Genomic DNA, 26,528 nt, shown 5'->3' with positions numbered 1-26,528 from the left:
GATTTTTAAGTCACTGCGAAAGCGGTGGAAGAAGTTGGAGAGTGTAAAATATTTGGATTTGGTATGATTATTTTTTTTTTTTTTTTTTTTACCACTTTGTTATTTTGATTATATTTTCCTTTCATTTGAAGTGAATTTGAATTTTTAATATTTTTGGTTGAATTTTTCGTGTTTCAATAAATTAATTACATTTTTCAAAATCGACCGGTAGAAGTGAAGTGTGTGCCGATACAATCACAGTTAATATTAACCATGATTTGTGTGTGAGTAAATAAAATTGAGTAATAATACATACATTCTCTATAATTTAATGGAACATACATCCAAATCCTGAGGAGAATCACAATTTCTATGCATAGAAAATGAGCTAATTACTCTCATAGAAATACTTGTATTCTTCTAATTCATTACATACAGTCCATTTACACTATCAACTTCTTATGAATGTGCTGTCTTTCTTTGCTATCTTCACTGGTGCTTGACATGAATGGACTATATAATAGGATGCTGATGGTGCAATAACCAGAGTAGAAACTTCGCATTAAATTGCACTTGACCCATCCCATAAGTGCTTTGTGCGTGAAATTTCCCAAACCCATTTGCACCTAGACTAAGTGCATGCTTGTATGAAAATACCAAAACTTTATGCCATGCTCATTGGCTTTGCACTTATAACTTAAAACATAGCGCTTGTGAATTTCATTGTTTTTTTTGAAAATGTACAGTATTTTCAAATCAGATGATTGCAGCACATTCCAAAAAAGTTGAGATGGCAATTTAAAACTAATAACAATTTGACGAGTTGAAACAATAAGTCGATCGTGTCATAGTATATAGGGAGCCTCTAAAAACAGCCTAGTCCTTCAAGAGCAATGATCATTCGGGACTTGTCAATTTGCCAACAGATGCTTCAGAAAATAATCCAGCACTTTGAGAACAATGTTCCCCAAAGAAAAATTGGGAGAATTTTGGGCATTTCACCCTCTACAGTGCACAATATACAGTAGTTAAAAGATTCAAGGAATCTGGTCAAATGTTGGTGCGTAAAGGGCAAGACGAAAACCATTTCTAAATGCGTGTGATTTCTGATCCCTCAGACGTCACTGTCTTAAAAAACTTCATTCATCTGTAATGGATATCATTAACATAGTCTTGGGATAACTTTAGTAAACCTTTGTCAGACAACTCCACTCACCCCTGCATCCACAGATGCAAGTTAAGACTTTACTATGCAAAGCAGAAGCCATACATCAACACTGTCCAGAAGTGCTGCTGACTTCTCTGGGCTCGGTCTCATCTTAGATGGAAAGTAGAACAGTAGAACTGTGTTTTTTGGTCAGACGAGTCCACATTTCAAATAGTTTTTGAAAAACACAGCCATCATGTTCTCCGGGCCAAAGAGGAAAAGGACCATCCAATCTTTTTTCAGTGTCAGGTCCAAAAGCCAGTGTCTGTATGGGCCAGGGGTGTGTCAGTGCCCATGTCATGGGTAAATCGCACATCTGTGAGGGCACAATTAATGCTGACAGATATGTACAAATTTTGGAAAAGCATGTACTGCCATCCAGCACCGTCTTTTCCAGGGACGTACCGGAAGTTCCAGCAGGACAACTTCAAACCACATTTAAACCACAATAAGCAGAGAGTGTGGGTGCTAGATTGGCCTGCCTGCAGTCCTGACCATCTCCAGTTGAGAATGTGTGTTGCATTATGAAGTGCACAATATGGCAACAAAGACCCCATACAATTGTGCAGCTGAAGACCACTTTTTAAACTTAACAAACTTGTGTCTTCAGTACCTAAATCCATAAGGATTTAGGTACTGTTATTTGTACTGTTACTGTTATTTGTTATTTGAAGAAATGGTGATGTTTCACAGTGGTAAACACTTGACTGTCCCAACTTTTTTGGAGTGTGTTGCAATCATCTGATTTGAAATGACTGTACATTAAAAAAAAAAAAAAAAAAAAAAAACATCGTACAATGTTTAGTTGTAGTGCTTTCAATATAGCAAAGGGTGAATATAATTTACAAATCACTCCTTTTTGTTTTTATTAGCATTTTTCATACTGTCCCAACTTTTTGGAATTGGGTTTGTAATTATTTACAGTGTAGAAATTTATGGCAAAAATAGATATAAAAAAAGAAAGAGCAATAAAGAGGTGTACTTAAAACTCACAATATCTGATAATTTTAAGGCAAGCATATACTGTTATCAGAGCAGACAATGACTCATTCTGTGGGTGGGATGGAGACCTGAAATCACAATAAAAATCCAAAATTACCGATTTGTTTTTAATAATGTCAGTATTTTAAAGCAAATGACAAAATGACAGTTTAGCTCTTGAGTTGGTCACACTTGCATGTTCTGGTAAAGATCTATGAAAAAAAATATCTTTTGGTTAGAAAAACATCAAGTACAGAAAGCTTTACTTGTAAATGTTAAAATTTAAAGTGCTTAGTAGGACTTGCTCAACATTTTGCAAAAAACATACCTATGTGCTGTCCTGTCTTAATCAAGCAGTGACAAAATTATCTGTTGTCTGATACTTAACAGGCATAGTTTCATTCGTTCTGTGTTTATTATTTAGAGGTTATAAGAATTAAAGTTGGTCCATCAGTCTCATGCCCTGCAAGGGAGAGAAAAACAGATGTCTGAGCTCTAGGTTCTATGTTCATGAATTCCCATCAAGATTATTAAATATATTTACAAAAAATTTCTTTTTTGGGGGACTGCGTATAGGGCTGCATTTCTAAATCTAAATGTTAAGAAGCTCTGAGTAAGATAATTTATAATTATTGAATGCTTAAAGGACAATACTGCAACCAGAAAAATAATTTTGCACAATTAGTCATGCAAATGCTTTAAATAGTAACAGCTTGGGGAAAGTTCCGCCACATGGCTTACTGTATGATATACGTCTTGGATTTTGATGACACAAATGAGCTGAGAAAATGCGATATCCCCAACACAACAGTACAGCCGTAGCTATGTTTAAGGGATTTTTATAATGACTCTTTATCAAACCCAACTTTGAGTCTTTATTGCACTGAGTGAACTTGTGTTATTGTAAAATCCATTGAAGTGCAGCTTTGAAATTAAATGAAGTCCCTAAATGTAAGTTTGGGAGGAGCGAGCCCATCTAATCTTTAATTAACAGCCAGAGTATATAAGCAGCTGTTTACCTCTCTTCGGTCTCTGCTGTTTCCAGCATCTGGTCGTTCCATCCCTGAAACATGTTAGACTTTCCGGAAATCCAGCTATTCCCATCAGATTTCTTCCCGACACACCAACAATCTCCTCTCATGCAAGATTGGATCCTCCTTTCCCAAGCATGGATAGCTCTTCTGAGCATTCAAGCTGCAAAATCCAGTGCTCCTACAAACCACGCTCCAGAAGACTGCTCTCCGCTCCTCCTTCAAGGCAGCCAGCTTTAACTGCATCTCATTCCCCATCTTCCAGGACTTCATCTCTTCATTCTCTCGCCATTACTCTATCATGTCACCCCATTTCAAAATAGTCTGTCAACAACCTACATCAAGCCCTCTCCAGTTCCGGAATCCATTTCTCTCGCAGATCTTCAAAAATTCAGCAAAACTCAGCTCTCATCCACCTCTTTCTCCCTCCCATCTCAGCGCTCTGGATGCTGTCATTCACAGTGTTCTAATCCAGACGCAGCCGCTCGCACTTCCTCGTCTGCCGCTTTTTCCTCACGGCCAAATACAGTGGCCGTTCAAAATTGTTCTGCTGCTAATCCAGCCCTCATCAACCCTTTTACGTTATTCCTTCCAATTTCCAGGCAAGAACCAGCACTCTCAACACATTCTACTCTTCTTCCTTCTGTTTCTCCATTTAATTCGAATCCTTTATATGGAGCTGACACTTGCGTAAGACTGCCAATGAAACAAGAGCCCTAGACGCTAAATTCAATTTGGCTTTCTTCGGCTTCCTCAGAGTCTCAGAACTCACCATCAACTCCACTTTCAACCCAGCCATCCATCCCACCTTCTCCGACCTTCATTTCTTAAACCATGACATAATCAGTTTCAACATTAAACAGAGTAAAACCGATCAATTGAAATATGGACATTCAGTTTTCATTTTCAATCTGTCAACCCCCATTCAGCCATACCAGTCCCTGGCCTTTTTTCTACTCTAGAGAATCTCTCAAATCCCTTCTCTGCTCGACCCTCTATTTGTTGATGACAAAAACCTCCCCGCGTCTAGATGTTGATTTCAAAAGAATCTAAAAATTATCCTCAACAGATCCGATGTTCCTACCAAACATTTCTCTTCCCATTCCTTCCAGATAGGGGCTGCTACTTCAGACACACAGAAAGGTCTATCTGAACACCATATTAAAATGCTCAGTCAGTGGTCATCCCATACCTTCAAAACATACATTTGATCCAACATCCATCACATCAGACCACACCAAACACTTGCATCTTTTTAGGCTCAAACCACACCTCCCTACTATTACGCACCTCACTGCTAACCTAGCCGCGTTGGGCTCGTATCCATCTGGATGCAGCGAGGGCCTTCCCGTTCGAGTGCGTGTGAGCTACCATGCCCGGTGTGGGCTCTCCCATTCGAATCACCGTGTGGGCCCTCCCAACCAGATGCAATGTGGGCTTTCCCATTCAAATTGCAGTGTGGGCTTTCCCGTTCGATTGCAGAGTGAGCTTTCCCATTTATATATCAGGGACTCTCCCTTTTGAAGCACAGTGGGAGCTCTCCCATTTGAATCGCAGTGTGAGCCCTTCATTCAGGTGCTGTGGAGGCTCTCCCCTTCCGAATCACAGTGTGATACTTCATGTTCTCGACTATGGAGTATCTCCCTTTCGGATCGCAGTGTGGGCCCTCCTATCTGAACAGTGGACTGGAGGTACCAGGATTTATTTGTCCCTTGAGCGCAGTGGGCCCTCATTCTCCTCATACGATCCAGGCCCTCGCGTCAGAAGGATTGTAGCTCTGTGTCTTATCTATATACCGTAGGCTCCCTCTTTCTGATGCTGGGAGGTTTTGCTTCGGATATCATTCAGTCCCTTCTACTGGGGACGGGGACCTCCTTCCCTGTCTGTGACATTTGAGAGCCCATTTACCTTTGACTCATGGGCTCCATGTCATGGACGCTGCGGTGGGACATACTCCAGCTCTACTATTTTAAACCCTCCAGTCCAAACGCTGCTCCTGCAGGAGCAATTTCAGAGTGTCACTGCCAGCAGTGCTCGCTCACGTCTCTTGGTCAATAAACACAGTCCTAGCGCTAAGGCTAAGCTTCCAAAATCCTAATGCAGCTCCCACGAGCTTCACACCTTTCACACTGCTGCAGCAGTACCTCAATCACAGCTTTTGTTGCAAACGCATCGCTGGGACAAGTTCCTAAACGTAAGTTCGGGAGGAACGGGCCCATGTATTCTTTCAATTAACAGCCAGAATATATAAGCAGCTGTTTACCTCTCTTCATTCTCAGCTGTTTCTAGCATCCCTCCACCTCCCCAACTCCACCTTTACCCTAGGCATCTTGCCCCACGTAATCTTCTCCTATTAATAGTCCTGGAGGGTACTTCAGAGCTTGAGTTGAAGCTGCTTCCTCAAGCCCCTCCACCGTGGACAGCAAGCCAAATATATTTAACCTTAATAGCTTAAAGATTATGTGGGCAAACAAACTTGTGAATGTGGGAGCATCATTTATAGTGTGTTGATGAAATAGCATCCTGCAGTAGCTTTCTCAACTCCACAGGCTGTGTAGATCAGTCTGTTTAGTGTCTTCAGTGCCTGCTGCTTGCTCTTATATTTGTCAGCAACACTTAATGGCAGGGATCCAATAAGATTTGACAAAAAATTGAGGTAGACAGATGGGAAAACAGAGGCTTCTTTTTCATTATTATTACTGCATGAATGGCTGCCAATGAAAGTAAAAAGTTATCATTAAAGTTCAAGAGAGAGCATGTTACATCTCCTGCCCTCTGGTGTACATGCTCTGGGTAGTAAAGGAAAATTCCCCTCTGAGGTTTGAATCAGACTTTGATATCCATTAATTTTTTTCCTTGTCATGTGATTTGTTCATGCTGTCTGTTAGTGCTGCAACACTCAGTCTCAGGGAATGTGGTATGTTGTTGACATTTGATGAGGAATATGTGATTTAGTAGAAGCTGCAGCAATTTTGTCCATCTTAACAACAAGAAGCTCATTTATTGTTTATGGTGTGATATAAATCCACAGTGATGAAATCAGGGATGTTGGTTCACCAGTCAGAGATTTATCTCTGTTTAGGAAAGTCATGTGACAATTTAGTAAAGTTGAAGTGAGATTACTTTTTCACTTTAAACTCCTGGCCCACTTCAATGTCTTGGCTTAGTTAGAGTGTTTTCTTTCTCTCTTATCTGTCTCTGTCTCTCTATTTCTGCAGGTATCTTGCTGTGACGCAGTTCTCACCGACTCACGCCAGAAAGGCTTTCCCATGTTTCGACGAGCCAATCTATAAAGCAACATTCAGAGTGAGTTTGAAACACGAAAACTCGTATCAGTCCCTGTCCAATATGCCAGTGGAGGCCTCTACATCTGACGAGGATGGGTGGGTGACCAACCATTTCTCCAGGACGCCCCGCATGTCCACATACTACCTGGCCTGGGCCGTGTGCAACTTCACCTACAGAGAAACAGTCACAGATAATGGAGTTGTGGTGAGTCGCATTTTATGCATTCTGAGTCACATTATCTGAGGCTTTTAAAACTCTATTTATGCTAAAACTAAAAAAATCCAGCTTTTATGTAACATGTAGGAAATGTAAGCGCAGCGTAGTTCTAGCGGGAAGACTAGAAGCTGTACATCATTGCACCTTTATCTAGGTAACCCCTAGCCAATCACATGTAAGCCAGTGCTTTATGAGTCTGCTCACAATCTATCACACTGCTGTATCAGTGTGCTAACATGGCAACATCATTCTATAGCACTGTCTGACGTCGAGTCCAATTCGCTCTCTGACTAGCTAACATCCAGCTATGGACACGGACTTATTCACTGCTCCTTACCTTTTATCCAGAATCAGCAGTCCTCGTGCAACACACATCTGCAAATTTCCGGATTCTCAGTCGGATCGCGCCGTCTTGGAATCATAATAGACATTTTCCGAACCAGTGCACAGAACATCTCTGGAAGCACACCTTCCCTTCCCAATGACGCCATCACTCATCTCAACTTCTGCTGCATCAAACCCATGGGGAGTAAACAATCAGCAAACCCGGATCTTCATCCATATCTCAATCACATAGGAGATCTCCCTCAATCGAGCCACCACATCCTCAATCAGAATGCACGACCCGGTGCAGAAGGAGTGCGCTCCTTGCCAATCTGTCAAAATCATCGGCTCAGGCAGCAGCTGATTTCCATCAGAAATAAGCTAAGTTCTTATCATATCCATCAAATGCATTCAGATTTAGTCATGGGTCTAGGCCTTCTGTTGCCTTGCTGTCTGTTCATCATAACAGTTATGCATCAATATCAAAAACCAGTATTTCATGTCAGCAGTGCATTCACTCTCATAGTAACGGCAGGCAATCACGCGTTCACAGCGTGACCACATGAGGGTAACTCAGTCGAGGTTCACTCGCATGTCATTCACCATGTTGCATGCCCGAGTGTTCCCCATCAGGGAATTAAAATCATTATTCAGGCATGTCATCCTGTACAGTGCTTATTGTACAGGGTCTCATCACTCCATTCAGTAAGATATTCCTGTTTTGTGGGTCGCCTCTGCTCAAATCACGTAGCGGGCGCTTTCCAATACTATGTATCATCCCTATGGCCTACTCACTAGGAAAGACAGAGCTCATGATGTGGGTACTCTGAGGGAGCATGGCATCACAATTTAATATAGCCTTCACTTAAGTCTCGTGAAAGGGTCCTTAGTGAAATAATTAACTCGTTCGGTTTAACATCTCGAGCGGTGTTCCCTACCCGAGCGCCTTCAAGGGCGCATTAATGTCACTTCGTAAAACGCAGTGTTTTCTTACTCTATACATACTTCCACGTTCTCATCGGAAGCACCACTGTTGTAGCGCGCCTCTGACACCTAGTGGTAGGCTCCGCACTACATTTCCATATTCATCAGATTATTTCATTACCAGCGTAATGCATATCGCCTATATGATCAGGTCATATGGGGGTAATTCCTATTTCACGGCATATTTACGTTTTATTACTGTAATGAGTGGCTGCTGGCAATGATGAAGATGAAGACATAAAGATGAAGAACCCAAGTGCAATTTTATTTACAAAAGTGAAATCCAAAAAACCCTGACTATAAATGTGAAACATAAACATGAACTTGAATAGACTTGACTTAAACTTGACTTGACATAAACCCAACTTAATAAACATGAACTTGACTTGGCTTAACATCGTTACATTAACACACAATACCTGACAACCAGCAATGGAAAACATGAGGGCTTAAATACTTGGACATGGGAGAACAAACCAATGAACAAACAGAACTCTAAACAAGATAACGAGACAATAAACCAATGAAAACAAGACACATGAACATGGAGGGAAAACATGAAATCACATGACTAGGGACACATGACATGAAACAGGAAATAACTTTCAAAATAAAAGACATGAAAAACATGAATCAACAAAATACACATGACATATCCCCCCCATCTAAGGGGCAGCTCCCAACACATGAACAAAACACAATAAACATGACATACTTTTCAAAGTTCAACAGGGAGCTGGGGGGGTCTTGAGGCATGGCTTGGCAGGGCGTGGAGCATGAGATCAGGGTGGAGCCCGTGGGGGGTGAAGCCATGAGATGCTCGAGGGGCGGAGCCATGGAAGGCAGAGTCGTGAGAGGCTCGAGGGGTGGAACCATGGAGAACTGGTTACCCAGAGAGTAGCCGAAGACTCGAAGGGCCAGGGTGGAGCCAGAGGCAGGGAGCACCAAGGCAGCACCGGAGGCTCGGAGGAGCAAGGCAGAGCTGGGGGATCGGAAGACTGAGGTGGAGCCAGTGGGACTGAGGACTAAGGTGGAGCCGTAGGGAAGGAGGTCCCCAGTGGTGCAGACGGATCGGTGGGACGAAGCGCAGCCAGAGGATCGGAGAGACAAGGCAGAGTCAGGTGACCGACAGACCAAGGAGGAGCCGGAGGGACGAGGGACCCCATCAAAGCAGACAGGCTGAAGGACCGCAGTGGAGCCAAGGGAACGCAGAGCTGAGGCAATGTCGAGGGACCGACAGGCCAAGGTGGAGTCCAGGGCTCAGAGGGTCCAGGCAGGGTCGGAGGGTTATTAGCTCCCCTTGCCTGCTCAGGAGAACTAAGGGTGGGTACAAGGGCGGGAACCATCTCCAGGTCCAACTGCTCATATGTGGCCGTGACATGGCGTGGAACAGACTCAGGCGTGGCTATGACCTTGCATGGAGCAGGCTCAGGCATGGCTGTGATGTGGCATGGAGCAGTCACAGTGCCAGATAGGTGTTCTCGCAGCAGATACCGAAATTCAGCTCACTGGAGCTGCATGTCATGGACCATGCATGGTCTGCTGGTTTTACGGGCTAAAAAAAAAAAAAAAAAAACACGGGCCCTGCCATGTCTCTCAAATTTCTCGGCATCACGCTCGATTCTCTAAACATGCAAGCTTCCCTGCCTAAAGATAAACTCGACGGGATCAGGTCTGTTTGCACGTCGTTCTCTGGTCAGTTTGGGTCTCATAACGTGATCTCCTGTCCCTATTAGGCCACCTCAATTTTGCCATGTGCATCATTCCTCAAGGCTGCTCCTTGGTTTCCCGCCTCCTCACACTAGCCCATTCTGTAGACAACCTCTCCTATATATCAATCGATGATGGCTTTTGCTCAGACCTCCTCTTCTGGTCACAGCTACAGTATTAAATCACTGGAATGGCATTTCCTTTTTTCACAAAAAACAAAAACAAAACACGAATCTCTGGACGGCATGTCCCTTCTCCCTCCATAGGATTTGGGTGATATTTTCCAGGATCATGGTTCACAGGGAAATGGCCAGACGAATTTTTCAATATAGCTTCCTACACTCCCTCATCCGCTCTCTTTGAAATTTATCCCATCGTTATGGCATTGTATGGGGTTCCCTTTGGACATGCAAAAATGTCGTAGCTTTGCGGCAATTCCGCAGTCGTCACTATAATCAATAAAGGCCGGTCCTCCTCTAGCCATCATGTCCCTTATGAGACGTCTGACATGGCAGAGCATTTCCTGAAACTTCATTATCTCAGCCAGACACATTCCTGGGTTCTTCATTGTAATTGCTGACTCCCTCTCTCGTTTCGCTTCTTGGAGTTCCACAGACCATGCCCCCCCCACCCTGCCAGCAAAAATAAAAAAATAAAAAAATAAAAACCATTCCCTGCCACCCCTTTCAGACCTCCTGCTGGATTAAGCCCCTCCTTACTACCCTATTTAAATTCTGCTCCAACTCTCATGCAGAAAGGTCTTGCCCGGTCCACACTTCCTACCACTCCACCTGGGCCCACTATTCTTCCTCCTGCCAATCACACAGTACTCCTCTATTTTCTGTCCTGATCTCCCAGTGTGCGTGTTCATTTCCTTTTGCTTTCATACTAGAAATCTCAGATTTCCTCCCCTATTCATCACTCCATCCCCCATGTCGTGCTACTGGTTCAGAAACCACCTCACCGTTCCCTAAAACATTATGGTCTCTCCCCTCATGTCTTCTTGGGGTATTCCCTTTGCATCGGAGCAGCTTCTACTGCCACTCTTCGAGGTATACCAGAGTCCACTGTCAAGATGCTCGGCTGCTGGTCTTCCTCATCCTTCATGAAATATAGTCGACCTAACCCAATTCATTAAACAAGCTCAACTCTCCATCAGCCATAAGTTTCATACCTATCTGGTGGTGGTTGGTGGCTCTCTCTCATCACATCTTTCCCTACACAATGATTCAATTCAAGCATGTCCATTGTTTTTCAAGGATAACGCATAACTATGTCTACCCTCCTCGCCAGGGCTTCCATAATCTCAAGCATGGTTTCCTTTGCATAGGTATTGCACAAGCCAGCTCGCCCTTGTTGGAAAGCTCACACTATCATGGGATATCTTTCAACAGGGTATTGCACGACAACTTCGCCATTATCGTATGGCTTTATGTATGCTGTTCACCTTGGCAAAGATAATCATTAAACAACGGCCCCCCTTGTTGGAGGGCTTGAGCCTCATGGGATATCTTTCAACGAATTGTATTGCACACAACGTCGCCATTATCATATGGCTTTATGCATGTTGTTAACCTTTCAGCAAAGATAACCATCAAACAATGTCCGCCCTCGTCAGAGGGTTCATAATCAAATGTTGCTTTCTTTCATGAAAGGTATTGCACACAACATCGCCATTATTGTATGGCTTTACGCTACATTGTTCATCTTTTGGCAAAGATATCTCAAACAACTCTTCCCTCGTCGGAGGGTTTTCATAATCAAATATTGTTTTCTTTCAACGAAGAGATTGCATGCAACATCGCCATTAACGTATGGCTTTACGCTACATTGTTCGCCTTTCGGCAAAGATATCTTAAACAACTCTTCCCTCATCGGAGGGTTTTCATAATCAAATGTTGTTTATCTTTCAACAAAGATACTGCACAGCAATGCTGGACTAACGTAGGGCCTCATACCATGTTGTTCGTCTTTGTCAAAGATTCTGCACAACCAGGGGCTCCTCGACGGAGAGCCCAAAATTGCACTCAAGGATAAGGATAAAAAAAAAAAAAAAAAAAAAAAAAAAGAACACAAGGACAAAATCAAACTCGAGAAAAAAAAAACAAAAAAAAACGCACAACTATTCCTATTGCAAAGGTATTGCGCAACCATGCCAGAGATATCGCGCACCATGTCAAATCTAGGTGTTCACATCTCTCCTTTCTTTTTCCCTCTTCTCCAGAATGAACGCTTAACACAAGATCTGGTTTGTACCTGACTGGATCTTCTCTTTTGGGGGTAGTATTCTACTTTCTCTCTCTTTTAGGGTAGGCTCCTCGCCCCTGCCTCCTATCTCCGGCAGGATATGACGGTTCCGAGTATAACTTCTTCGGACCGTCAGACGGGGTTTACGCCAAAGAGAAACATTACATTTCTGTTTTATATTCATCAAATAAATGTCATCTTAAATTTCACTCAAGTCTGCGATTATTCCTGATAGAACTTGTTTTATTTGAAGTTAGGTCAAAGGGGGTGGGTGTAAAGCAGCCAGTAAGCAGTAAACTTGGTTAATCTTTCCCTCCAGTTCTGATGTTAATTGTATCGCATGCACTTGTTTTTGAACATTGAATCACCACAGTCTGTGCAGCTCATATCATCAGTCTGTTTCTGCACTGTGTTCCTGATATCACATTCAGTCAAAGTTCTATGTGTCATATTAGACACTTCCTTATGCTTCCTCACTGACTCCTACTTGTGTGACCTTGACCTGCCTCCTCCTCATGTTAGTGTAATGAATCTATCTGCTTCAACTCATCTCTGTCATGCTGACTGTAATGTCTGCTTCAATCTAGAGTGTTTAGACTCACAGCATGTACTAGTTTCCCCATAAGTCACATTACAGCTGCAGGGAAACCCCTCATGTCATCCTCATGTCATCCATCATCTCAGTTTCGTTACTTGTTCATTGGTTCTGTTTGTTTACTGGACATCACATTTAATTTGGTGGGAATTTAGCTAAGCTCAAATGCAGTGAGGCGCTTCATTCGACTTCAGTCTTTTAAAATCCTTTATAAAATCTATTTCAATAACATGAATGCTAATGCTGGTCTTTACTGGTTGTTCTGCTACAAAATTGGATACAAATTCGGCTATAACTTTTAGCTCAAAGCTCATTCCCTGAAGTATAACCTTCGCAATTCTGTTTTAGAATTAATTTAACAGTATTTAACTTTAATGTCCCATGTCTTACATATTGTTAATTTACAACCAAGCCATTTCAGTTGCAACACTTCATGTTCTTCAGAGAGTGTTTAACCCACAATATCTGGAGAAAAATCTGTTTCACAGATCAGACAGTAAAGATTGTGTTGTCTTTGGTCTGCTCTCTTGAATGATTTGCAGTGTGAGTTTGTATCATTAGTTTCAGTTGTCATTATTAGTCTACAGAGTTTTGTCAGACTGCTGCTGTGTATGAATAATGCGTCGTCTTTATTGCATGACTCTGTTAGATGACTATACCTGTATTGATCACTGTACCCTCTCTAGTGAGTCACAGATTACCTACAGGCTTACAGACTCATGATTTCTCACACAAACAAATACTAGTGCTTGACAGTATTTCATGCTGTCAGAAAGTTTCCCTTGATGACCTCAGATAATTTTTTCTGGTTGTCTTACAGTGTATTAGTTGAGTTTAAGAGCTAAAATAAGGGAAACTGGTTTATTGATTGGCATAAAGGAGCAGATTCCATTTAGAAAACTTCAGCGGTCATGATATGTTCCTGATTTAGTCCCAGTCACATATTGTTTAAATCATTATAAAATGCCAAATATTCTCTTTTTTTATCATAATCAAAATTCTACACCACTATATGTTCTCATTATATATTCATGAAATTACTTTCCCTGATGAAAGATCATTTTTACTGTGTTTAATGGACAAAATAATGATTTTAGCAGTAGAATACAAATGCCTAAATAATGTCATTTTAGGTTTTAAATCCAACGTTACTTCAACAGCATCTAACATAAGACTTGCTGGTCACCAGCATAGTTGTATCAACAAGTAACTCTATTATTACATCTAAAAGAGAAGATGAAATTCACAGTTTGCACATACTTGTATGACTGAAGATCATGACACAATTTACCCAGAATAATTAGAGCAGTGAATTTCTGCTGAAGAGTTTTTAGTATCTCTCACATACAGACATATACAGTAGATATAGTATAATAACTCTACAGGTCGAGTGCTCTCATCCTCTTCTTCTGAGTGGATTGACTAAAGCTTCATTGTTCCACATGTTTGACAGAAAGAGGCTTGTTAGTGAATCAATGCTGTGCAGCCGCTCATAGAGAGGCTCTTTATTAAAGTTCACTTAACCTTATATAAGTCGTCTGTTGAGCTGCCTTCAACAAAAACAAACAAACAAACAAACAAACAAACAAGCAAACAAACAAACATAAGAATCAGTCAGCACTCGCATCAGATTGAATCGTCTGCACAATATCTGATTAATGAAGCATCTCTTGAGAATTTCGTCTAATTACAGTTTGTTTTTAAATCACATTGATTTGGTTGGGGTTTTAATCATTTCCACAGCTCTAAGTGCCACTTATTCATCTTTGCATCAGTCATAGAGGTGATCAATACAGCAGCAACATGTGAGATAAACAACACATAATTCAATGTGCAGAGCTGAAACAATGCATTTCTTCCTGCTTGTTTTGCACTGTAACTCTTTCCGGCTTAGTGTACGAGGTCATTCATTCTCACTAGATGGTGCTCGATCAGAAAGCCACACTGTGCATCAGCCTTTGGCTAAAAGAGCACAGAGATCATTTTTACTGCTGAATACATTAACCACAAAATGACACCTCATACTCTTTCTTTATATACTCCCTCATCTAATAGTTCTGTTAAAATGAAATGCAAATATTATATTTTTCTCTCCAGGAAATCAATTTTATTTCCAAAGACAAATGTCTAAACAGCTATTTTTATGTTTACAATTAATAGAAATACATACACAGGGCTTCAACCTGGATTACTCTCAAGAGTTTCATCTTCCCATAGGCTTCTCCTTCATTCATTGTCTAACATCCTTTCACTTTTGTTCTCCTTCTGTTCATTGTGTTGTTGTAGGTTCGTCTGTACGCCAGACCTGATGCCATCCAGAGTGGATCGGGGGACTATGCTCTTCACATCACCAAAAGACTTCTGCAGTTCTACCAGGATTACTTCAAAGTCAAATATTCCCTCCCCAAATTAGGTAAGCCAAGCAGTGAAGTGTGTTTCAGCTTTGACTGGCTTCAGTGGTGCATTTGAAACGGGCAATATATGTTCCTCTCATGGGAAACTGGGTGATTTTTCATTGTTCTGTTTGTACTGCAGCCGGTTCTGTGTGACTTCCTGCTTTGTGCTGGTGTAAAGGAGAAGTCAAAGACTGTCAGTAGTAGCTCAGTTCTTGTGTTTTATTAATACTGAAATAATTTTAGAGCGATTGTGCTTGTGTTTGGTGTTGGGAATCAGAGCAGATGTCTGTAGAGTTAATGTATGTGTTTGTCTGTGTATTAATGTGTGTGGGTACTGTATGTATATGTGTGTTTTCTGTACTGGCTTACATCAGACTCTCTCTGTGTCTCTGTCTCGCTCCATTGGGTTTCTGTCAGTTCTCTGTATTCATTTGAATATAGCCATCAATCTCTCTGGCCTTCTGTCTGTTACTCTTCTCCCTGCCTGCTACATTTCCCTCCAAATATGTATGTTTGTGTGTTTAAATGTCAGTGTGTGTGTGTGTGTGTGTGTTGCAGTGCACATGTAATATTGATCATGTGTGTTTTCTCTTAAACGGTCTCTTGGAAGCATCACTCTGTTTGCTATTGAAGTTAAGACTGGTTCTGAATAACAACATTTCTTGATTCCCAATTCGAATACCCTAATTTTCATTCAGTTTATCTTATCTAATTTAATTCCAAAATGCATATGTAGTGTTAAATGAGGTAAATGTACCAGCACTGCTACTGTTAGCATCTGTGTAACTGTGACATATTTAGACTCAGACCTGACGCTTAACTACTGGTCATTCTGTGCAGGTTAATGGTTGATCAATAACTCACTGACTTGACATTATTAAATCATGTGACCTATCAGAGCAGGATTGGCATCTTTTAAACCCTCTCAACATTCACTTGTGCTCCTAATGAGTCTTTTTCATTATGGATGCTCTATTTATTGAAGTCCTAAAAGATAAAATCACTGAATCTTTTCAGAATGGTCAAACTCTTTAATGAGACCAGTGATTTTCATGACCTTCATTTCTCTTTGAGCTGGACTGTAGCCTGATAAAAAGATGCTCACGGTTGGCTGTTAAAATCTCACATTAAGGGCACTTGTGCTTGTGCAATGAAACTTGCTTGATGCATGATGATTTATTAAATTAATGCAACACTGCCCTGAAGAGACTTCTGATGTGTTCATCATAATGTTAAATGTGAGCGGTAAATTTAAAATTGAGATGTTTTGAGCTTGGGATGTTAATGATTAATCGAAAATTAATGAATTGCCATTAATAATTTGATCGATATTAACTTTGAATTAATTTCATGACAAATGCATTCAGTAATCATGCAATCAGACGTTGATAAGGCGGTCTATACAGTCATCTGCTGTAAGAGGGCGCGTGGCGCTGCATGTCACTTCTTATCATAGAAGAAGAGCTGCACAGCTACAGATCAGAGATGAAGTGGGCTCAATGTAATCAATATTGGAGTGTTTCTCTATCAATTAAATTTGAATGTTTTCTGCACACACCGTGATAGTGTGTTAAAGTACAACTAGACAACAAGCACTGTTGATCTCCTTTTTTAATCTTAAGCTACAATTAAATTACATCAGCGATTGCTGGGAAAGTACAAAAGCACATTCGGCTAGAGAGTAGTTAGCAGAGACGGGCCACTTCTATTAAAATGAATGGGAGAAATTGGAACACTTAACCAAGGAGCTCTAAGCGCCCAATGTTCAACGGATGTAGAAAAGAAGTTCTGCCTTACAGTTAAAAGAGCCAATCACCTTTTAGATACAGACATCACCTGTCGATCAACTCTAGAATGCGCATGCGCATTAGCTATACAAGCCTGGAAATGTGCGGTTTTTTTAGCATAATATGAGGTAAAGAATCACAATTTATGATTCCAGTATTGCCAAATTTTATTGCTGATTTTAAATATATTCTTTGATCGTAATCTTGACCAACCGTTTTTGAGATTTTGGTCTTTCTCCATTCAAGTAAATAGGAGCTGCACAGACATGACTGAAAATAGCCTCCCGAGAGCATTCCAAAGATGGCCGACAGTGGACTGACTTGCTAGAAAGACTTTGCTTCAGCTGATATCTCAGTGTTACCTAAGAAACGGTATGTTAATTAGTGTTTACGTAGCGTTATGATTTGACTTAATTTTTTCAAATAAAAATATAAGTCCAAAATATCCCACAATCCACAAATTTGAAGTTTTAATGAACTTAAATATGTACAGTATGAAAGTTATTTTTAGCAATAGCCAAATTCATTAATAGTAATTGAACCCGCAGATTTGTTCTAAACATAGCCTATACTGTATGTATTAAATACACTGATCTAAGAATATTTTAAGAGAAAAATGCCAGTACTTGCATTCCATAAGTGTAATAATTTAAATTATATTTAAACTGTATGCTACACGCACATATTAGTCCTCAACGTGCGTTTTGCGATATTAACATTAAGGATTAATCAGTTAATTGATTGTTAATTTCCACAACAATCAATTGTGAAAATGTCTGAAAATTTACATCCCTAGTTTGAGAAATTCTGAAAAAAAAAAAAAAAAAAAAAAAACATTGGACGTAATGAATTCTGCTGTTATGTAAAGGCACCATCTGTGTGTTTAGGGTGGAAGCAGTTGCAGCCCCTCAGGTCTCCAAACAGGGACATTCTGTCATTCTGTTCATGCACAGGAGAAACATTCAGAGTAATATAATCAGAGTGTGCAATGAGCAGATCACATGTTGACTCAAGGTTGTACACTTTCACAAAGCTGCTCTCATTAAAATGTGATTTTCTAAAGATGTAGTTTTCCATCTTTTGGCCTCAGCTTAATTTTAAGATGTTCTGATCTCCATTATTCTCAACACCTCTGCCATGTTGAGATGGTGTCATAATTAATCTAGAGTGTTAATTAATTCTTCACTTTGCTGTTTTTGCACCTTAGTTGGTGTTGGAGAGAAATTACTTTGTACCAGGTTGTTTCCTCGTTACAGCATTTGAGCGTAATATATTGCAAGATATCTTCCCCATGTGATCCTTAGAACTGTAGCAATTTCCTGATCTGTCTTGTTCTGAATGAAACTGACTATTTGTCATAGCATATCAGATGTTTTTATCACTGCATGGGCTGTTAGAAAAATCATTAGGGCTGTCTTATATATGTAATATGACATTTTAATTGCATTGTTTTTACAACTGTAGTTACAAATGTAAGATCTGTGGGTGGTTTTGTCAAGAATGCTTTATGGATAGAATAATAGTTTTAAGATTTGATGGAAACTCAACTGAATTCCAGATGTGTGTGTAAAAATAAACTAAAATGGTTATACTGTAGCTGTTAAAAGCATTTCCTGACACTGGTACTTTTCCAGTTAAGCAATTTGTTTTGTCACTTTTGCTTTATTTTTGATTAAAAGTCTAATTTCTTTGTATCTGTGGCTCTTGGCACGTGATCAGTCTCTAATGACAAAACGATTTCTCTCAGTTTGAGAAACGATGCCACAAACCACTACACGACTCATTCATCACAGTGGTGCATTGTTCACCCGCTGAATTTTAAACAGAGTCCAATTAGAGTGACTTAATCAGAACTGCCATCTACTGTTAGTGGCAAATGAGAGAGAAAGAGCCTGACACACTTTCTCTCTTACACTATTCCTCTTTTCCTTTCACTCCCTCTCTCTCACAGACACACAAAAAGGGTGAAATAAGGAACATCAGCAAAAAAAAAAAAAAAAGATTTATAGGATGGTGCAAACTTTGTAAATGGAAAAGTCCTTGTAGAAGCTTCCAGAACGTTCATTATCAGTTCAGGGTCACACACAGAATGATGACAAGGTTGAATGGAAGTCCATGAAGAATCAGAGCAGAGTGTGTTTGCATCCCTTCATCCTTGTTTTCAGTGAGTTTAGCTCTCAGTGCACCAACAAGAGTCCTCAGCTGCATGAATCAAACTGTTTGATGCTTTTGGGAGTTGTTGTGAGGACACTCTTTTAAATTCCTGCTAAACAGAGAAATAAATAAATAAAACAGTCAATAGAGAGCATTTGCAGCCTCTTTTATTTAGATGTTTCACCCCCACAAATCTGTGTGTCCAACGGCTAACTCTCAGACTGTAGTGAATTCTTGAGAGAACTGGAGCTTTTTCACCATCTAATGCCTAAACATTCAAATTTGTACATGAAACAAGATGTTGCTCAGAGCAAGATGATAAAATGGACGGTAGTTGAAAACAAAACCCTTTAAGCGAGTGACAAGCGAATTGAAGATCTTCAGAAACTTGGACTCAAAGTTTGGTTATCCACTCAAGCTTCACTTTCATTGCATTGAAGTTACATCCAAATTTATTCAGTCTCAATTACAAGTTAACTTTACAGTTGGTTCAGGAAATGTTTTCTGTTTGTGTCTTCAGTCAATATCAAAAGTTGATTTCAGTGAAGACTCTAATAGAGTACATCATGTGTTTAGTCAAGAGGAAAGAGACAGTGTGAGTGTTTGATATAGTATTTATCATGTGTTTTGAGAGGGAGGTGTTGCATCTTTGATATTGATCTACAGTAAGTGCTTCTCAGAGAGAGATCAATGGCCAGTTAAAAAGGCCAAGCTGCTTCAGTCTTCTATATCTTGATAGCGGTGTGTGATTGACAGATATGGACGAATGCAAAAGGAAATCGAAGCTGTGACAAATACGGACAGGTTAATCTCCCTTTAAATGTGCAGTAAAGAGCACCAGTAAGTCTGACAAGGTAATTTAACCATGTAGGACTTGTTTCCTCACCCGTATCCCTAACCATTACCAACCTTTTAAATAGGGAAATGACAGGTTAAAAAGAATTGAAATTCAAGTCCCTAAACACAGACTAATCCTAACCCCAAAACATTCTCCTAAAATCTGATTGGCTGATTGGAATATTGTTCCAAGACCAACACGGATGTCTGGTATCTGGTATCTGGTCAGCCAAATTCAAGAAGATCTAACAATTATCAACTGTCTCTCTGTCAGAATGATCTGGGTCGAGTTGTTAATAGAACAAACCCCATTGATAATGGTAATCTCTTCTAGAATTCATTATAGCTATTCATCAAGGTGGGATGAGGGGCATTTTGAAAGCAACCATTAATATGAAAGTGCCAGTCATAAGTCATTTTCATGCCAGTCATTTTCATCAGAGGTGAATGAGGCACATTATAAAAGAATTACAAAGCTGCTAATGAATGTTATCAGAGTGACCGCACTCCACTCTCTCTTCTGCTCTAAGGAACAATTTAAAGACTTTGTAACAGGTGCTTTCTCAAACCTGACCTTTGATCCTTGACCTGTAAAAGGCCTTTTAAAGGTCAAGCAATGTCTTGAAAGCCTGTCTTTGTTTGGAATTGAATATTAGCATACTGTTTGCTGCATGCTGCACAATTTACACTGCATACTACTTATTAAATTATAATGTGTTATGCAACAATAAGCATTCCCCACAGTGAAGTTGATATTAAGGTTGGATTTACCTTTTAAAAGGAAATCAATAACTTTATTGAAGTACACAACAGCCTGTTTCTCACATATATTTAATTAATCAAAAACTTCCACCACTTAGGTCTGCTTTTGCGTGGTCTGCTTTAAGTTTCTGTTTTTTAGAGAGAGCTAATAGATCACACAAGATCACATGATCAAAAGTGTCAGTTTGACACTGTTTTTGCAGGTATATATCACATGTGCTGTCACATTCATTTCTGAAATGTGCTAATAAATATTCGGGTGCAGCTATCTCTACTAATATTACATGAGGTTTGCTTTGCATTTGACTTAGATAACTCTAACTCTGACTCTAATTATTCTAATGACTTAGAATTTGTCATTGTCTGGAAATACTCTCATATAATCATCTAATTAAACAGCATTGCTTTAACACATACAGTACTGTGCAAAAGTTTTAGGCACATGGTAAAAATGTTGCATAATGAGGATTTCTTCAAAAATAATGCCATAACTAGTTTTCAATTATCAATTAACATCATACAAAGTCCAGTAAACATAAAAAAAGGTAAATCAATATTTGGTGTGACCACCTTTGCTTTCAAAACAGCTCCAATTCTCCTAGGTACAACTGGATACAGTTTTTCTTGGTTGTGGGCAGATAGGATATTTCCAAGCTTCTTGGAGAATTTGCCACAGTTCTTCTATCTATTTCGGCTGTCTCAATTGCTTCTGTCTCTTCTTGTAATCCCAGACTGACTCAACATTCAGTTGGGGGCTCTGTGGGGGCCATGACATCTGTTGCAGGGCTCCCTGTTAGTCTATTCTATTTTATTTGAAAAATAAATATTTGGGAGTCTAAAATGTATACTTCCTATTGACACACTAAAGCTGAAAATATCAATAACCATCTTAAGACAAATATTTTTGTGAAGCATCTTATGCGCCTAAGACTTTTGCACAGTACTGTATTTGTGTGGTCTGTATTTTGTTGTTAGCTTAGCAACATGCTAATGTTAACTTTGTTTGAATCAATAACGCATAGTTCTTGATGAGCGTACAATGTAGTTGCCGTCTACGTAGAGCATTTCAACTCAGTCACTCATTTCTGTTAGGATGCTTCCTTAGAATGTAGCTGCCTATTTAGAAAGTCAACACGATCTCACAAAAAATTCTTACATATTTTACGAGTTGGCTATTTCGTATTACGATTTCATTCGTATGAATTCGTACGATTTTATCGCATGCAAATGCCCGGATGTGTAATGCGGAAGTAAGCGCGAGTTCCGCACGCGAGGTGTCAAGGACATATAATAATATTATGCCCTTACCCAAATGCCTTATCAAACCCCTTATCTAAACCTAACCGATCAGTAGAGTTTGTAAACATGATAGGAAGCTATTGTGTGACAGAAGCAAGTAATTGTCACGTATTAGATGAAAACGATGTCCAGCAATGTCATTGGCTGTAGTGAAGGACATACGAATTCATATGAGGGCAGTCGTACGATATCATACGAATTAGCCAAATTTAGAAAAGTCATACGAATCCTTACGATTTCGCTGTGAGAGTGTAGACAGCATGGCAGTTCTCTCGGTTTGTGGTAAAAGGCTAAAGCTAATGTGCTATAAAGTAGTTTCCCACACAATATATTTTATTAATGAGATATCTTCTTGATACATATCAAGAATCTGAGTTGATACAGAAGAGTTGCTGAATGTATAAAAATTGTTTAACATTTGCACAGCAATGATAATGAAAATCTACAGCGTACTTACTGCAAGTCAGTAGCTGTTTATCAGTGACCGTCTGACTCAGGCTGGGTGGAAATTTAGTGAATCATCTTACCCTGCTGAAAAAAAAGAGAGAAAAAAAAAGAAGAAAAAACAGCTTAGACCATTTCAATGCTGGTTCAGGCTAGTTTTGCTGGTTAATGCTGTCTGTATATTTCAGTATTTTTGATATCTCTTACACCACTATTTTTCCATGGTACCACCACCTGTAATTGTTAGGAAAGGAATGAGTGAATATAATTTAGTTTAGCTATTTTGGCTGCTTACTACATAGCCAACGCCCTACTGAGTGTGTGTTAATTATATTGAGCTCACTGTTAAACACAAGTGAGCTTTAGACTGTGAGATCAGAGCGAGCGGTCCTATAGATCACTTCACTTGTTTGCCATTGTAAGCAGTTTTGAAAGGCGAGGAAAATACTTTTTGTGGTGTGCCACCCCCGCCTCCCTGCTGTTATTATAAACATAAATTCAGACTCAGTTTATGTTGGAGATCAGAGTCGTTTGTCTGAGAAAGTAACACTGTCATTGGAAACTCATTCATCACCTGAGAGACAGCTGACACCTCGTGCTGACTGGACATTTACAGACAACTGTTAAGACTCAGAGAAAGAGAGAGAGAGAGAGAGAGAGAGAGAGAGAGAGAGAGAGAGACTTGACTTTTGATCACACAATTGAGTGTAGTTTTACAAGCAAACATTACTCAAATATAAATTTGCAAACAGTTATCAGGGTCAACTTCACAAATACACTGATTTACTCCCCATTTATATTTGAACATCTGCAGATCATTTATGAACTTATAATAACTATATGTTGATACGGGATTTTATTAATCCCTTTAATACTGAAATTACATCAGTTGATCCCTTTTCACTCAATTTACTTGTTCTTGACAACCATATAGCCATCTACTCCATTCTACTTCTGCTATACTTTGGCCCATAAATAAACATTGCAGGTGTAAAAACTTCCCCCAAGGTTTGACACCACTCTTCTAATTTATAAAATAATGGCTGTAATCTCACACAATTAAAAAACCTGTGGGTTTGTGGCTATTTTACCATGCACAATCCTCCATTGCAGGTCTCCAGTTCTTTTCTCAATAGGAGGTTTGTACAAGGTCCTCCAGCAGCCTTTAGGGGAAGCCTTTGACCCCAAGATCTCTTGCCATTTAGACTCTCTCACACTCTGAAGCTGAAGAAGATGTGACACCTTTACACACAATACATACATAGCTTTCTTTCCAGCATTTCTAAAAAGTCCCAGCTGAGATGTCTTAAAAGAAAGCAAACCGTTCTCCATGTCTTGCCATTTTCTAATATCAGGTGAGAAATTCAGCTCTGGGAAGACAGAAGTCTCTTCCTCTCCAACAGGTGTTTCTAAAGACAGTCTATAGTCTGGTGGTAAAAACTCATACATTTGAGTCAACAGTCTCTCTGCCACCCGAACTGATCTTATGCCCAGTTTTGAAGCCAAGTTCTTAGCAGAAATCCATCCTTCCTCAGAAAAAAAATGTCAAATTTTGGTAATATTTGCAGTCCACAACGCTTTTTTGAGGAATACTGATTTAAAAACTTCTAAATCCAGTGCAGAATTAAAAAACAGTGGTTCTTCTCTCAGCCATAGTCCCTTCACACCATTTGGCTCCCGAGAGAAACTGAAAAATTTCCATGATTTTAACATTGATCTGTAGAAAAATGTCAGTCCTGTCAGGTCTAGTTTTTCGGTGTCCATCAGAAACAAGTGGCGGTCTAATCCCATGTTGCCCGCTTTCTTCAGGAGGGTACAGGCTACCCCAGCCCAGCTTACATCCTCCCCATATAGGAGTCTCTGAGCCGCCTGGAGCCTAAAAGCTCTGACTCTGGATTTAATGTCGACTAGCCCCTGTCCTCCTTCCTGTATTGGCAGATAGAGCACTGGTGCCTTCAACCAGTGCTGACCTGACCAGCAGAAGTCCACCAGGCACTGTTGAATTCTTCTTACTAGGTCCTCTGGAAGCTCAAGAACCATCATTTTATGCCACAGAGATGATGCAACCAGGTTGTTACAGACCATTTCCAGTGAGACAACCGAGCACACCTTTTTCCACTAGACCCTCCCAATTTTTTAGTTTTTTTGGCTCTCCCCCACTGCAAACATCCAGGTAGTGATGGACTAATAAAATCTTGACCACACCACAGAGCATCAATTTTTTGCCAATTAACTTTGGCTGAAGACACTTTCCCATTACATTCCAAAGCCTTTTTTAGACATTGAACATAACAATGACTTCTAAATAAAACTGTGACATCATCTGCATACGCAGAGAGCTTTATAAGGCACTTAAAATCCAATATATTGAGCTGTAAACCTGTTAGCTGTCTTCTCAATCTACACAGCAAAGGCTCAATGGCTATACTGTAAAGTTGACCTGAAATAGGACAACCTTGCCTAATGCCTCTGTTGACTTTTACAGGAATACTGAGGCCACCAGCTATTTTAATCATTTTGGAAATAAAATTGTCCCCAAAACCAAAAGCCTATAAGGTATCAAAAAGAAAAGTGTGATCAACTCTGTCAAAAGCCTTTTCCTGGTCTAATGACAGAAAACCTATATTGGTATTATTATAAGAGGCAAAATCAAAAATGTCTCGTACCAAATGTAAATGATCTATTAAGGATCTATTTTTTTATACAATATGATTGATCTTTATGTATAATTGTAGGCAATACACCATTTACCCTATTGGCCAGACATTTAGAAAAAAAATTGTAATCAGAGCCTAAAATTGCTACAGGTCTCCAGTTCTTCAAGAGAGTTAGGTCACCTTTTTTTGTGAGTAGCGTTAAAACTGCCCGCTGACAACTCAAAGGAAGAATTCCTTCATTGATGCATTTTTGGAGTACCTCAAAATAATCATGTCCAATAACATTCCAAAAACTCTTATAAAATTCGGCAGGTAATCCATCCAATCCTGGCGTACGTCCTGAGGAGAGTCCCATAACAACAGCAGTAACCTCTTCAAAAGTGAGTTCAGTCTCTAAAGATTGCTTATGTTCTAATGTTAAAATAGGAAGATCTTGTAGCAGTTGATTTCTACACTGTTCATCTGAGTTGTCAGCAGCATATAAATTAGAATAAAAATCCACAGCAAGTTTGTGCATCACTACTGGGTCTGAAGTGTTATGTCCGTTGTTATCTTTTAAAACGAACATCTGTTTTTCTTGTCCTGCTTTTCGCTCCAAGTTAAAGAAATAAAAGAAGGTCCATCCGTGTTTCTTATTGTTAAAAAACGACTTATTACAAGAGCTCCTTTAACATTTTCATTTAAAAAGGAGCTCAGCTATTTTTTTTTTCAGTCCACAGTTCTTGTAGATTCCTAGCAACATTATCATTCATGCTCTTTTCAATGTCCATGATCTCTTTTTCCAACCACTCTAATGTCTTTTTCAAAACTAAAGAGGAATGAGATGTATATTATTGACAGAAACCTCTTATGTGCACTTTACCAACTTCCCACCACTGAATAATACTTTCATAAAGGCACTTTCCACTTTTCCAGGTTTCCCAAAAAAGCTTAAAATTCTCACAAAAATGTTTATCTTCCAAAAGTTTTACATTAAAATGCCAGTAATAACACATATGCTTTCTTTCAGTCAAAGTACACTCAACTGTGATAAGTTTATGATCAGAAAGAGCTGTTGGGAAGATAGCTGTATTAACAATCTTATTTCTTATATTGTATGATATATAAAACCTGTCCTAACGTGCTCCAGAAACGCTGCCATGGCTAACTTTCATCCATGTATACTGCCGTGCTGATAAATTATGCTCTTTCCAAACATCTGAGAAATTAAGATTTTTTTATTATATTAGCTAAACAAATGGCTGACTGTGCATGAGGTTCTTCTCTATTCTTATATTGTATAAAGTCTAGAGTGCAGTTCCAATCTCCTCCTAATACAATAAGATCACCATCCTGCTGTTGTTTTAAAATGTGCTCTAGTTTAGTAAAAAGCTGTACTCTATATCTGCTCCTATATTAGGGGCATAGATGTTCACAAACAGAAAATGAAAATTCCCAATTTCAGCCCTTACAATCAATAATCTCCATGGTACCACTTCATTTTTGGATAAAATCTTTGTTTTAAGAGCAGGGGAAAAAAGCACAGCCACTCCAGCACATAAGTTTGTCCCATTTCTAAGAATTATCTTCCTTCCCACCACAAGCCCCAATCAATCTCATTGTTTTGACTGCTATGGGTTTCTTGCAAAAA

General features: G+C 39.7%; 1 protein-coding gene across 1 annotated transcript in view; it reads left to right on the top strand.

Moving 5' to 3' along the window:
- The window catches only part of LOC127436827 (thyrotropin-releasing hormone-degrading ectoenzyme-like), a 173,021-nt gene that overhangs the window by 6,922 nt on the left and 139,571 nt on the right, over nt 1–26,528 (top strand). The window contains exons 3-4 of the mRNA XM_051691262.1: nt 6,417–6,690; nt 14,849–14,975. Of these exons, the coding sequence (XP_051547222.1) occupies nt 6,417–6,690; nt 14,849–14,975 (401 nt within the window). The remainder of the gene's footprint in view (nt 1–6,416; nt 6,691–14,848; nt 14,976–26,528) is intronic.

The sequence above is a fragment of the Myxocyprinus asiaticus genome, chromosome 47 (genome assembly GCF_019703515.2).
Source record: "Myxocyprinus asiaticus isolate MX2 ecotype Aquarium Trade chromosome 47, UBuf_Myxa_2, whole genome shotgun sequence".
In the NCBI taxonomy this organism is placed as follows: domain Eukaryota; kingdom Metazoa; phylum Chordata; class Actinopteri; order Cypriniformes; family Catostomidae; genus Myxocyprinus; species Myxocyprinus asiaticus.
This window is presented reverse-complemented; position numbering and strand designations above follow the sequence as displayed.